Consider the following 14,896-nt stretch of genomic DNA (forward strand, 5'->3'; position numbering starts at 1 on the left):
GCTAAATCTGTGAAATGTGGGAGTGTGAGGAAGAAATCAGCTACAGGAAGCGCTTAAGCCCCGTAATCTAAGCAAGCAAATCAGATTTAGGAAGCTCTGTTGGCCATTGCCTGGATGAGTCATTGAGGTCCAAAAGAAAGAAGAACCACCTGAATACAGGACTCTGGTGCTGAAGCCAACTGAGTCTCAATACAGCACAGGTGAGCGCTGTACCTATCGTATCTAGTAGTGTCTCTTTCTGGGTAGTGAAGTCCTGTCCATGTACTAGGATTCAAAACTGAGCATTTGCCTGTCCATGTCTCCTGAATGGAGGTGATTATTATGGCATTTGTATTAGCTTTCAATGAATGAAATAGAGAAATATTGACTACAGTTTCCATCACTATCACCAAAACAATCACTACCTGTGGCTATATTTCTAAGGACAGGAGCTTTCTTAGATTGCGATCTGTTGTCAAGCACAACACTCTTTCCAAACTCCCATATTTTTAGAAATTTATAACTATAAAAATGCACGTAATCCTTTAATATAGACTTCATGAAGTTCTAAATTGCATTGTTAGTTGAACTTGGTCCTTGGGAATCATGTTGATTATAGAGAATGCTATTGCCAGGTACATACCTCGCATAATTCACAAGCAGCCCAAGTCATGTAAGAATTCTGTCAGGCAATTCATTAAAAAAAAAAAAAAAAAGATAAAACACAAAATAGATCTATAAGTGATTAATCAAAAAAAAAAGAGAGAGCTCCATTAATCAGGTTCACTATTCATTTTGAAAGTTATATTTTCTATGTCGGCAGCTAGAAACTACAGAGTAGGTACATTGTGAAGCAGAAAGAAGTAAAAAGAGATCTAAGCTGCCAGTACATGAACTATGTTTAACTTACGTATACAACAGCTTTTCTTACATTCCTTGTTTGGACTGTTCCATGCAGCAGAGCTTTTGCAGATACAACATCCTGTTAATTCTTGTGTTAAAGCAGGAGCAGAACTATATCATTAACTATTATTTACAGACCTGTACATTTAGAGGATTCCCATACTGTAAATAACCACAAGTAAACAGAATATTAATCCTATATCTGGGTGCTTCCACTACTAAATCAGATACTCAACTTCACCCATGAGCCATAATTACTGGAAGTCACTATGGTCCAAAAGCTCGCCAGCTTTTTTGCTATTTTCTACAATATCAAATCCCAGCAGACACACTGTGACGCAGCCCCACACAGACCATGCAGTGCAGGTTTGGGGCTCACTCATGTGTCGGAATAGGAAATCATTCACTCTTCCTAACCGAAGAGTAAAATGTGTTTCTCCAGCTCTGACATAGTAGTAGTAGCTCATAATTTTTTACCAGACGTTCTTGTAAAATGCACTCTACAGTGTATTGGGCCTGATTCCCGTTTATAAGATAGCTCCTTTAAACACCCCTCCAGAATCAGAAAGTCACTTTTAAGCCTCTTTTTCTTTAGAAAAATGATGTAGATTGCTGTGGAAATAAGGAATGAAAACCTTTATCTTTTCTCATCTCCGTTTAACCTATAGTAACATACCAGCTTGCCAATGCCAGTATATTACCCACCACAAGAGAAGTATTTTATGTCCAAAAGGGGACTTAGATATCTACCAGCAGACTCACCAGACTACCCTTTGTAATTTAATTCAAACAGGGCTAGAGAGATTAACAGCTAAACCCGAGTACTCTAAAGATGCTTTAAATGATCCCCACATACTTCCTCTGATGTCTTCATAGGCACTCTGACTCTCTGAGTCACCATCTGGCATCTCTTCATTCCCCCTCTAGTTTTTCTCACCTTTTTTTTGTTGCCATTTTTAGCTATGGGTAGAAAAGAGAAACAGTTTTCCTTTTACGCTTGTCAAGTTGATTTAGCACTGCCTGGTGACTGCATGAAGAATAAAATGCCTTGCTCCTCTCTGATAGTGCTCCATCCCTTCCAGCTCACAGCAGACACCCCGAGGACCCTGTTCTTCCCCACACCGGGATGATAAAACCACAGGGGAATGGCATCACAAGTGTTCCTTTGGCTGTGCTACAAGGAAATTAGAAACCTGCTTGCATCAGAAGTAGTGAATTAACATTGCCGTGTGTTTTACTAACGATTTAATGTAGGTGTTTTTCATTACTTGATCAGAAATGTAAACGCCCCACCAAACACCTTTTGAAGTCAACAGAAATAGCCAGAGAAAGGCTTCCAGAGAAGCAAGGCTGGTCCCTGAAAGAGGTAGATGTGCTCAGTGACCAGCATCACCTGTGGCTCGGGAAAAGATGTCCCCATCAGGAAAATAATCAGCCAGCAGCAGTGTTAGAGACCCATCTTGGGGCTGGCCACAGTGCCCTCTAAACAGTCTTATTTCCATTTTCCATGCACTTTATTCTTGTCTGGGGATGGATAGTGTGTTCAGGCAGGTTACTGAGAAGTAACTTGTACACTGGAGATGTAACTGCACAGATACGATGGCCACGACCACCCCTGAATGAAATCCCATGCGAAAATGAAGGAAACTCAAATGCTCTCTTTGATTCATGGCCTATTGAATTAAATAGGGCTAAACTGTCCATTCAGGTAGCTCCCAGGGACAGAAAGATTAAAGGCGATTGTCTGTTTCTAACATGAGTGATCATTCCCATCACCTCTGTTTTCTCCTGGTGAATGCTTGTTTGAGGTGAGTAAAGTTTATGGAGCGTTTTGCATGTCTAATCACTGGATATTAAAAGGCAAATAATTTTGGCTACATCAGAGCTTTGCTTGTTCCTGTTTTCCTCAAGTACCCCAAAACCTAGTGTTAAAGGCACATATTTATATGTTCATTTCAAAAAGTCTTGCTTTTATAAAACAAGCAGTACCACAAGACATAACCTCACCAGAAGCCTGACAAGAAGATGAGATCTAATGCATCCTTTGCATAATAACAATACAAGCACAAGCAACGACTATGTGTGAATATGATAATCAGCTCTGTACACAGACAACAAATCTTTTGGTATTCTGCTTTTTACATAGACAGTGAATTGGGCAAGATTCAAAAATCCCAGGAATAAAAAGGCTCAGACATTGAAAATTCAAGAAATTACTTCTTCTGCACCATACCTTCCACTTCCACTACTTCATCTTTTCGACAGATTCTAAGTTCACATAGCTGACAGAAGTCTTCATTCCAAACCCAAAAGAAATAAATGAAATTTGATTGTGAACCATGGGATTGACCTGTCTAGCCAGCTCACTGAACAGAGAATAACATTAAAAACCAAGAATGAATTCAAATAATGAGTGACCCGTGATATGCTGGCATTTCAGGAACAAGTCTAGACTCAGATTCATACTATTAAAATCTGTTCAGTGAAACCATCCCCTTTTTAAAGAGGTATTTTTCTCACCTTAAAAATTAGTTTGAATTCAGAGAAGGCTGTTGGGAGAATTATCATAGAAAACGGTTTTCCCTAGCATAATCAAATGTGTTTATTCTGTTTTTTTTTTCTTTTTCTTCATGTTACATTATTCATTGAAGCCATGGGTAAGGAAAGATGCTAATCAAAAAGGTTTGGCCAGTTTTGAGGGCATTGCTCATTATTCATTCTTAGTCATCCTTTGTCCTCTTTTGTTGTGACATTCTTTAAAGGACGGGCTCTTAAATGGAATGGCTATGTTACATTTCATTATTCTACATATTTGTAGAAGTGCTAAGGAGAAAATAGAAGCTGGTAGATGAAAGAAAGCTCATTAAAAGCCACAGGTTTTCATCTTTGCTTGTCACATCTGGCATTTAGGATGTGATACAGGTCATATTAAAATTCATGGGATATGCACCTAGGGCCAATGAGTTCATTCTTAAAAGTTGCTAGTATAAGAAGTTTTAAGCAAAAGCTTTAAAATTACAATCTACAGTCTAGGTCACAGGAGTGCTCCACTTTCTCTGGGCTTCTCAGGAATGGAAGCCAGCTACAAGGTTTAGGAGAGGGGATACCAGTGGGCTAGAAAACAGCAGCACTGGTAATTACCCAGCACGTGGATAATCCTGGGCTTATTTCTTCCCAGTTCCTACACGAGTCATTTATCACTGAACAGCCTCCGCTTAAATACCAGCCTATGTACACAGTCATCCCCCAACCTTCGCTTCACCCTCCGATTCGGTTCCCTAAGCCAAAAGCCTGTTTCCCGTCGCCCCCAAATCTCTTCTGTATTTCCAGCTCCCACCCCACCTCCCTTCACACCTTTCCCTCTAAGCTCCCCGACGCGCTGCCGAAAGCCACCGCCGGCTCTGCTCCCTGCCAGACCCACGCCGGTCGCCCGCCCCGTCTGGTTTTCGGCCCTTGCGTTCCGCTCAAAGGCACCTTGCCAACGTTTCTAATGACTTTTTCTCCCAGCCAGAGCTCTGAAGCGTTACCCCGTCTTCAACGTGCCAGCAAAGTTCAATACGCTGGACTTCAAATGTCTTTAGAAAACTTTGACTTTGGTGACTCTCTTTGCTCCTAGACTTCCTCCTCACTCTAGGTACGCCTTCAGCCTGCCTGTTTTCAGACTTTCCCATCTTTGCTCTAGCTAATCCCATCCAAACCCACAATTTTGGCAAGCAATGCTGATTCACAGGCTACCTTTTCCTTCTTTTTTTCCTTCTGTTCTGGCTGGAAACCTGGTGTATCTTGGTGACCCCTTCTTAAGTGCTTTCAGCTATCAGTTCAATGCCTTACATACCACTCTGTCAGATCTTCTTCCTAGGAACAAATTCACCATTCAAATGCCAGTAACACCATAAACTTGTCATGTTTTTAACTTCACACCCGCTTCAGGTCTTCATCGCCATTTTGCACCAAAAACTTTCCAGTTTTTCCTGAATGACATCTCTCTGATTCAGCTTTTCCTCGTCATTCACTCACTGATCTGTCTCCAAGCCTTCATTATCTCATATCTTGATAAATGCCTCAATTAATGTACTATCAGCCTATTTTTATACATTCAAATTCTTTCTGCAAGATAATTTTCATGGTTGCTTGCATTGGCCTTTTACCTCCTTTTTGCCTTCCCTTGCTGATTCCTCCTCAGACATGAGGTCCACTGAGATCTTGACCCATCCGAGAGATTCCTATGCACTACATAAATTAAAAAAACCTAACAAGCCAAAACCCTTAAGAATTACACTGTTGAACAGGTGGCAACATTACACAAAAATAAACAAATATGGGGCAAGTAAACAGTGATGCAGCTGAAGAGTTTCATCAAGCCTGGGGAAAGCAACAGATAAGACAAGGCAAAAGAAATCATGATTACTACACACACGCACATGTTGGATTGTGCAGATATCCAACACAGGAGGACCTGTGAAATACAAAATAGATGTGCACTAGAATCCCATTCTGAGCCCTGCCATATAAATAAACGTTACTCCTTTATTTTCTAGAGGCAGTCAGAACTGAGGTATGGCCAGAACAAGAACTACTATAACAAGTACAAGTTTTGTAAATCAAATCAAAATTACAGATTTAATTGTGGCGGGTTTGGGTGCAATAGGATTGACGATGGGAACTATTGAGTCACGACCCAGAGCGATGTGCGACACTGAGCAGTGTTCGTGGGGACTTCAGCCCCATAAACCTCGCCGTGATGAATTTTTGCCTGTATGCAGACAGACCCCCAAACCATCTGTAGGAATCTGCCCCACAGATGGTAGCTGAGACGGCATACATTAAACTCTATTAAAGGCCTCATAAAAGAAAAACATTGACATTAACAAGACGCTTTCCACTGATTTGAATGGGCTTTGGATAGTGGCCTAAACAAACAAGGATGGAATTAGAAAATGGAAACATGTATATACAGAAACTGTCAATCCAACTGTTTACCTTCCAAGGATGACCTAGTACCACTTCATTTATGAGTCATTTAAAGGGCAAGGAGGCAGGCTGATATTTTTAACTGTAATCTGAATCGAGTATTTGCAAATATTGATTCTAATAATACTTTAAAAAAATGCCAACACATTGCAACCCGACGGGCATCAATAGGCTTTCTCTCTACATCAATATTTCACAGATTGAAAATATCTATATTCTCACCACCTTCAGGAATTAGCTTAAATAAATTGAGCCTGTGTCATCTGTTATGTGCCGTGTCCTTCAGACTGCTATATTTGATTGCAACTTTGATTCAAAGCTAGGGCTGATCAGTACCAGCTGCTCAGCCAAAGGGCAGATCACACATTCCCGTTCCTCCGCTCTCTTCATCCCAGCTCCCAGCCAGACTATTGTTTGTTACAACTAATTAATCCCACATGCCCCGGCTGCCAGTGAGCCTCACAAAAAGCAAATTTTTGTATTTACTGCATGTCCAATAAATCAATTCCACTTCTAGATATATGTATAAACACATAAATGTATACATATAGACACAACACATTTATTTACACAGCCAGATTTATAGTTACTATTCATGGATATCTGTTTGGGAACTGCTATTATTATTTCTAGTCATCCTCTTAACAGGCCAACTGTGAGAAATTATAGGTAGGTATTATTATTTAGGCACCACTGTGAGGGGCCAGTTTGTCAGATGTTCATTTCAGACCAAGCCCTGGTGACACGGTGACATGGCACTGAGCATTGGAGTCACTGCATCGGCAGGACCCGGCCCTTGCCCGCCTTTGGGAGAGGAGAAAGGAGACATTTCAAATATTATAGCCAGAACTTTTAACATTGTCTGCAGTTAAAATTGCCTGAGACTTCCTGCTAAAAACCTCCTGTTTTCACTTAGATCTTTAACAAATGGTAACCATTCTCTTTGCTGGGCGTTTGCGTTAGGGCTTATTATGGCTATTTCAGTTAAAATAGTTCAGCTGCTCCTGAGGAAATACACCGCATTTTCCCATATTAAAGTAAGTCTAACAGCCAGTTTGTTGAGTTGGTGTCAAGCCTCCATGCGCTGGGGCAAGGAGCGAAAGCTTGGTGGAGGGGATCGGTTGTTTGTTGTACCTCTGGCTATTTTTTTTAAAAGCTCATAGGCTTTATAACCTCTTCTTGCACATGGCTGGTGAAAGCTTTGAGCTTGGTAGCTCAGCTGTGCCAAAAGAACACGTGCCTGCTGTGGCAGCAAGGACTGAGTTATTTCCAGCTGCTTTTGGTGGGACATCACGAGCCTCTCCCGTGCTCCCCTTCATCTTGCGCTTGGCCATGTGGAAGAAGAGGAGGAGGATGAGGAAGGATCTCACCTGACTGCAGAAATAAAATGACTGCTTGGACTCAGAAAGTCAGGTAGGGTGGAAGGTAAAATGCAGTAAATCAGGAGATGAAACTTGCACAAGTCAACTGGTTGGCGCACAATGGAGTGTTTTCTGCGGAAGGTTTGGGGAGGTCTTTTTATCCTTTTCTAATTCCATCATTCCCTATACAGAAAAATGAATGTGATTCCCTTGGTAAAATCAAACATTCTTAGGAAATGACCAAATTCAGACTACCCATAAAACCTCAGTATGCTCCCCTAGTAGGTCAGCAGTGTAATATAGTCTGAATTTTGTACTGCTATCCCTACGGTGCAGGAACCAAACCAGGTTTGGGAGGGATGAGTGTTCCATAATGATGGAGGTAATTATTTGTACAGCTGCTGCCTTCTCTGCACCTGTAAGGTGCTCGGTGCAGCGGGTGGGGAACAAGGAATACGCTTGTCCATAAAGAGAAATGAACATTGCCCTCACAGATTGGATGCCATCCTCTGCTGTCATGGTGCTCCGTGTTTGGCAGAGTATGTCTGAAATGGTGGTGCTGGGGAAATTGGGGAAAAAGTCAACGGGGAAGGTGAAAGCAGAGCTGAACTGCAGAACATCCCACTACAGCCTGGAAAACTATTGTCTCCATCACAATGAAGAAGCCTGGTACTTAATTAGGTAGCTTTAAAACCCCTGCGTTGCCCATGGTTAGATAATAAACCTAATAAGCCAGTCCTTGAGACAGTCCAGGCAGTGCCGTGTGCTTGGAAAGCTGCTGGTCCCCGAGGGAGCCACGGGCACAGAAGTCTCGTGTCTCTGCTCCCTCAGACAAGGTGTATTTGCTGTCATCCGTGATTTCAGCCTTGAGTTACACGGGCAATCCAAACTGGCTGCCCCACAAACAGTTTTCCAGATTTCAGAAATGGTATTTTCTTATCACTATTAATTATTATAAACGCTCATATCTTTGCTAATCAAAGGCTAATTAATTTCTGTTAGTGTTAACATTAAATTGAAAATATTTTCTTTATTATCTGCTAGATGTAACAGGGAAAAGTTAATGTCACTCTACAACCCTTGATCCTCTGTTTTGCTGTACTGCAGGTATTAATGGCTCTAAATTGCAAACTTCGTGCCCTATGCTCAAGCAGCTAATGTTACAAGTTTCCTTCTGAAGTAAAGGGGAGTTCACCTGTAGGGGAGTGGGATTTGGCCCCAAATTTTAAAACTCTGAAGTTCATCACATGGGCCAAACTCACTCCAAAGTGTCCCAAACCAGCAAAGTACCTACTGTACATTCAGAAAACGCAGAAAGAAAATACTCTTCTTTCAAGGTGGTGCAATGGGAAAAGCTGATCAAGATTCTGCAGACTTTAATAGCTGCATATTTTCATCTAATCAAATGCAGAAAATAGAAAATGGAATAAAGGATGGCCTTTTTTATTATAAGGCATTTTTGTTGCTGTGTAATTTCTTTATTTTAGAGGTCAATAATCAAATTGAGCTTGTTATGGCTTAGTCTTTTACAGGAAGATCTTTGTTTACGTATCTTCCTCTGGTGCTTTAAAGTGACATCTCAAAGAAATTCACAGGTTTATAAGTAAAATTAATTCAGGAACCTCTCAGACTAAAATGACAAGGGATAAAGTAGGGTGTTACCATATACAATCAGCTTTTACTACAGAATCTGCCTCTCTTCTTTTCCTTAGAGAACAGCAGCTTTAACAGCAAGCCAGTTGTCAAGTGCAATTAAGAAGGAAAAGTCCCTACACTAGCTAGAGTGCAGCATAAATAATCCATTACCACTCTGAAACCTCTTTACTTGATGAGGAAAGGGTTAAAAACCCCACAAAAGTTCTGTAGCTCTGTTCTGTGGGATATTAAAAATAAATGTGTTGTCATCAGCATCACCACGAGCACATTTATTGTTATTATTACCAAGACTGCCATTAACTGGATAGTCATTAATGTTAAAAGTCACAGTCAGCATGAGATTCAGCAGACTCCACGCTCTGGAGGAGGAGGTGGAAAGTTACCTGGTGGAGTTTCAAGAAGGGTTTTTCCTTTTTTGTTGCTTTTCTTCGGTTTTAACTCTTTCCTGCTCGGTTTGAACCCTGGGTGCTCCTCTGTCGCTGCAGCACGGATAGGTCCTTCCTCTCCAGGTTGCTCCGTGAAAGGAAAAAACTCTTCACCGGGATACGGAAAGGAATAATAATGATCCCTGTTGCTAATCTCCTGCAGGTAATAATCCTGATCGTCCATGGGGACAGCCCGGGACACATCTCCCAGCAATGCCAGCCCAAAGGCGCAGAGAGCGAGGCAGAGTTGAGAACATGAGCCTTTCTTGCTAAGGGCAATCATTATCGTTCACTTTTGCAGAAATCTCCTCCGCGAGTCCCAGAACTTTATTTGGAAACAGGGAAAACAGAGAGCCTTGGCAGCTGGCGATTCCCCCCCCCTCCAGAAGACGCAGAGGGCTGAAGGAGCCTGCCTGCGAAAAATGCCTCCGCTTTGGGCTAGTTTTGCAAAAGTTGCGAGGAGCGCAGCGGGATGGAGGGCTGCGGAGGGAGGGGGCAGGACGGGGATGCATGTGATCGTCGGGCTCACCAGCCAGACAGACGGACAAGCGCTCTGCTCCGCCGGCGTTTGGCAGGTGGGATCTCCAGCACGGTTAGCTTGCTGCTTTTCCTCTCCTGCCTTTCTTTTTTTTTTTTTTTTTTTTTTTGTTGCTGTCGTTGCCGCTTTCTCCCCCCAAAAACAGAGTTACGAGACAGTTTCAGCTAAATCCCCTAACACTTCCTTTAGTCTTCCCGCACGCAGCTGATCCAAGAGAGCATTTATTCAAAGAAAAGTAAACTTGGCAGCCAGCCTTTGCCTCCCAGCCTGTGTACAAAAGTGTTTCCCTCCCCCAGGAGATGCTGTGCAGATGGGGGTGGGCACACGGAGCTGGGAATGAACCCTGCCTGCGGCTGGCAGGGTTGATCTGCCTGTACTTTGACCCTGGGCATGCATGAAGATACGTGTGATGTGGGTCTGTGGCAAATAATCCTCATTCCATAGACGTTGTGCTATATTCCCTTTCATGTTTTTCTTTTTCTTTTTTTTTTTTTTTTTACCTTTTACAAATGGAGGATCCCTCGCCAGCACTGATGTCAGCCCTCTTTGTTAATATTAGTTTATATATATAAAAAACTTAAGTATAGTTTATGTATAACTTATGCTAATCATTTTTTTATATATATGTTATATGTAACTAATATAACTCAATGCACTGCATGTGCCAATTTATAAGATGCTTCTCCTAGGGTATATGGGAGCTCCCTGGATTCAGCCCAGCTGAAAACCAGGAAGGACATGTTTCATCAGTGGCCCTTTTTCTCACTCTTTGTTGGAACGATCCTGACTTTTGTTCTCTCTGAAACATCTTCAAAACAGATTAGGACATATTGTGCTAGCAGCTGCACACATGTAACCCAGTGTCGTTAATGGAATCAATTTGTCTGAGAATAAAATCTTATCTTTCATCTTTTTCATACCCCTAAAATAACCATCAGTGCTGAAGGAAATGTGCAGCAGTTGGCTCGCATGAGATATGAATCCTTACTGCCGTGTTGAAAATACCAGCTTATATTTTCACCATGTGTATTGTATTTCTTGCCATTGTCCAGTCAGCTAGGAGAAAGTATCACATCTGTTACCCCACTCTTTATTCTGCCTTTGCAATCGTGTTTCATGTGTGTTTCTCATAACTTTAATACCATAATAATCATAATTTCGTATCTCAGTATCTATATCTTTTGGTATATTTGGTTTCCAGACTGTGGGTGATCCAGTTCCATATATTTAATGATCATCCTTGCTTTCTTAGTCACTATCCCAAAAACAATTTAGTGATTATATTGTGTCCATTGTCCTTCCTTTTAGACAAATGAAAATATGTTTTCACTAGCAATTCCATTTTCGTTCTTCAGTTTTACATTTTTAAAAATCTGGAAACTATGGCAATATCTATTCTAAATATAGGAATTTTCTTTTTCTAAAATTAGAATAAAATATTCTTTGCTTTTTCACTGCTTTACTGAATGATATATTTTTTAAAATTTCATTTGATGAAAAAGGGCTTCCCATCAAACTTTTCAGATAGTTTTATCTGGAATAGATGGGTTTGTCACCTTTGGCACAGAGTGTGCAGTGACTGGGTGCAGTGTGGGAGCTAAGACCCACTGGATATGGTGTGTGAAACAGACTGCTTGTTCCCTGTATTCAGTGGCAGGCTGGATATCCTGGATATCCCATCTTAGCTATTTCACAGATGTTCTTACTTTATTTTCCCTTTCCAAAGTATCCATCCAGTCCTCTCCTCCCTTGGTCCTAACTTCTGAGGGCAGAGCACAAGCTACAGAAAATACATATAATTTTGTTACCATTTGCAGCACAGTCACTCTTTTGCAAATATTGTGGACATTCACATACCTAGAGAAGTAATAGAAAAATAGACTTTTCCATGACATCATTAATGACCTATTTTTTTCAGTAACTAAAGGAGTTTTAGCTGCAAATTATTATTTAACTCATTGCAGTTGTCAAAGAAGTATACATAGGAACAGAAGAGTATTTACATTTCCAAGCATAAGAAGAAGTATTTTCATAAAATGGAGAGTCAAGTGTACATTAATCAAAGACTCGAGGAATGCGATTTGGGGGAAGTTTACATTATTTGCTTTTGGCAACTTTACACGTGTACCTTTCAATAACGCATGTATGTAAACATCACGTATTTTCTCTCCTTTTCTATATAGGAGACAACTGTGTGGGCCATGCCCGAGCGTGCCTCCGGGGACACCCGAGCCAGAAGAGAAGCTTGGTGAGCTTCAGCCACGAGGACATACCCAGCAGGACACAGAGAGGGACTCGAGGAGCGGCAGGTTTGCTTGTACCTCCACTTCTGCGGGTAAGGACTTTGCAGAACTTCAATCAGTGCCATACCCACTCCTTCACCTCCTGCAGATAACTCTCTTTTTGTCCGTGTGTACTTGCCTTAAGGAAGATTTATTCACCCAAACATACCTATCAATATCTATTCCTGGGTCTCGACCTGGGTCACTAACCAGCTCCCCTATATTTCTTTGTCTTGAATTTTAATACTTTCTGTGGGTATGGGTATGGATGCGCCGCTGCTCCTTCCAGACCCGCCTCTGTTCTTGGGGTGTGCATGCATCCAGCCAGCTGGAACCACACAAAAGTCTGTCTCTAGGCAGAATTTTGGTCTTCCTCACCACAAGATGGTTTTACCATTTTTTTCTCTCTGTCAGCATCCTAGCAACATACAACTTACAGGAAGGGAGAAGTTTTTTCTTCTTAGAGTGGCACGGGAGCATTAAGTTCACTGAAGGCTCAGATGGTTTTGGCCTAAGGGCTGTTCCTTGGTTTTGCCTGTGAAGCATCACAATAGCTTTTAATAACTTGCAGTCGATGTGGAAGGAGATAAAGCAAACTAATATTTTTGTAGAACAACTGTAACTAGCATTATCCTCCCCTCTTGGACCAATGCCAGTCATTCTACACTTTGCTTTAAATCTTTGTCCTGCTGAAGTGAAACACAACATGCTGTTATCTGCAGACGAGCAGGGCTTTCCCCCTCTCTTCCCAAGAAGCATTTATTTGAAAGGTGATGGTTTACCCTCTAAGCTGAGTTAACGCTTCTCAACACTGGAGATGCTCAGGTGCCAGCAGTGGGAGGGCACGCACCAGCCACCCTTTCCTGCCCTTCTTATGCCTTGAGATGGTGTTTCCCAGCTCTATTTCACATATACCATTTTGACAATATATGGCTTTAGTGGAACTAGTGGTTTGTGTTTGGGAGAACTGGGCTCTACGTGTCGCGCTCTTCCCCTCCCACCTCTGCAGACTTGTTTTCCCTATCTGGTTGTCAACAACCACAGCTTTATGAAGTTCAGACTCAGGAATGCATTTTTACTGAAGAGAGGTAGAGTTGTATGTTCCCAGTTCAAGGTCTTCATTTGTATTTATACTACACAACCAATGATCGCACGTTTATGCTTAATTCGCCTTCAAACTGCTTGGTGACTCCTGCAACTTCTATTTTGGAATACGTGCATCATTTTTTAATTGGAGAAAAGCTTTATGGTTGGAAAGAAAAGATGAAGAAATGGGCATCCCTCTTTCATTGCCATTCCACGGTAACTTTCTGAGGTAGCACATAAGGTTTCTATATGCCTTGGCAACAAAACAACACTAAAAATAACTTTCCTTCCGAACACCAGTAAAGTGTCTGTTCCTTTGTACTTCAGATCTGTAGTAAATCATGGAGCACAGAATGGAGCAGGAAAATAGAATTACACTTTTTAAACAGTCATTTTCTTTCCCGCATAAAGCATTTACCCCTGCTGTCAACAAGGTCAAACCATCTCAGAGGAAATGGAAACCTAAAACTGACATGAGGAAATACAAAGTAAACTGCATTTAACATTTATGCATCTCTTAGATGCCCGTTTCTTACATATGTAACAGAGACAGATACTAGCTAGCTGTCCTTCTGCTTACCTGCGTACACGGCATGCATCCCTGGGGTATCCAGGCATTTAAAAGCCTATTTGCACTTTTTGGTAAGGTAGATCCTTGAAAGAGTGGCTCTTACTGCAAAAATGACTGGAAACAAAAACAAGCTCTCATATGGAGACATTTTACTCATTAAGAGGCATTGGACTTTAAAGGGAATGTCATTATTTTACCAGGTGAGGGATGCCAAAAATATGCGGGATCTTAACATCTGTCTTGACCATATCAAATAATGATACAAAATAGGAGTGAGTCTAAAGAATAGCCAGTTAATGCTCCCCTCCCTCACAAGCGGGCTGCTGTTTCCTTTAGGAAAACAGATTTTGAAATAAACAGATGACAGTAATGAAAGCAATTATTTCCTTTAGCAATTGCTTATTTTAACTGGTTAGAAATGCAGCATGCATCCTGACTGGGGAAATTAGCCCAGTGTATTCTCTCTAACTTCTCTCGTAAGAACAACATGACCTTCAGATAATCATTCAGCATATTGCCCTTGTGCTTGTGTCTGAAGAAGGAGCTCAGATTGCCATGGAAACAAAAGTTCCTTGTTCTCTTATACTTCCTTGTGCTATGAAATCCTTTTCGCTGTAGGAACCCTTTTCTTAGCAAGAAATGGAATTGTGGGATTTTGACGCTTTGAGCATCCCAAAGTCATCCTCTTAGGTGATGGATCAGTTTGTGGCAGAAATGCTTGGAATGTGGAGCAGACACTGCACCCATCATCATTATCTTTTAGGGATATTTAGATCAGATACATCTGCATCAGTCCGTTTCAGCTGGAGAAATGAGAAATCTCACGTACTCTTTTCCAGAGTTTTCTTTTTTTCTTCCGTGCTGAACAGAGGAGAAGAAACAGCATTTTAAGAAAGACAACATTAACCAGTGACATAAACAAAGCCGAAAAGAATTTCTGGCATTTTTGCGAAGAATGCAATAGGTCGGGGGTTTTTTTTTTATGATGGGAACTACATTTCTTCATGTCCCAGAATGCCTCTAAGATTTTATGTTGACGACACATTGCCCTGGCATTTGGCAGCCGCTGCTGGATCAAAGCCAGCAGGATTATCACTAGGAAAGGGACTGAAGAGGCTGCCTTG

The 14,896-nt window shown here is 41.4% G+C and overlaps 1 protein-coding gene across 1 annotated transcript in view; it reads right to left on the reverse strand.

Moving 5' to 3' along the window:
• CPXM2 (carboxypeptidase X, M14 family member 2) overlaps positions 1-9,743 on the reverse strand; it is a 79,465-nt gene extending 69,722 nt beyond the window's left edge. The window contains exon 1 of the mRNA XM_009915062.2: positions 9,254-9,743. Within this exon, the coding sequence (XP_009913364.1) occupies positions 9,254-9,578 (325 nt within the window). The 5' untranslated portion in view covers positions 9,579-9,743. The remainder of the gene's footprint in view (positions 1-9,253) is intronic.
• Positions 9,744-14,896: the final 5,153 nt, after the last annotated feature.

This window comes from Haliaeetus albicilla, chromosome 11, assembly GCF_947461875.1.
Source record: "Haliaeetus albicilla chromosome 11, bHalAlb1.1, whole genome shotgun sequence".
In the NCBI taxonomy this organism is placed as follows: Eukaryota; Metazoa; Chordata; class Aves; order Accipitriformes; family Accipitridae; genus Haliaeetus; species Haliaeetus albicilla.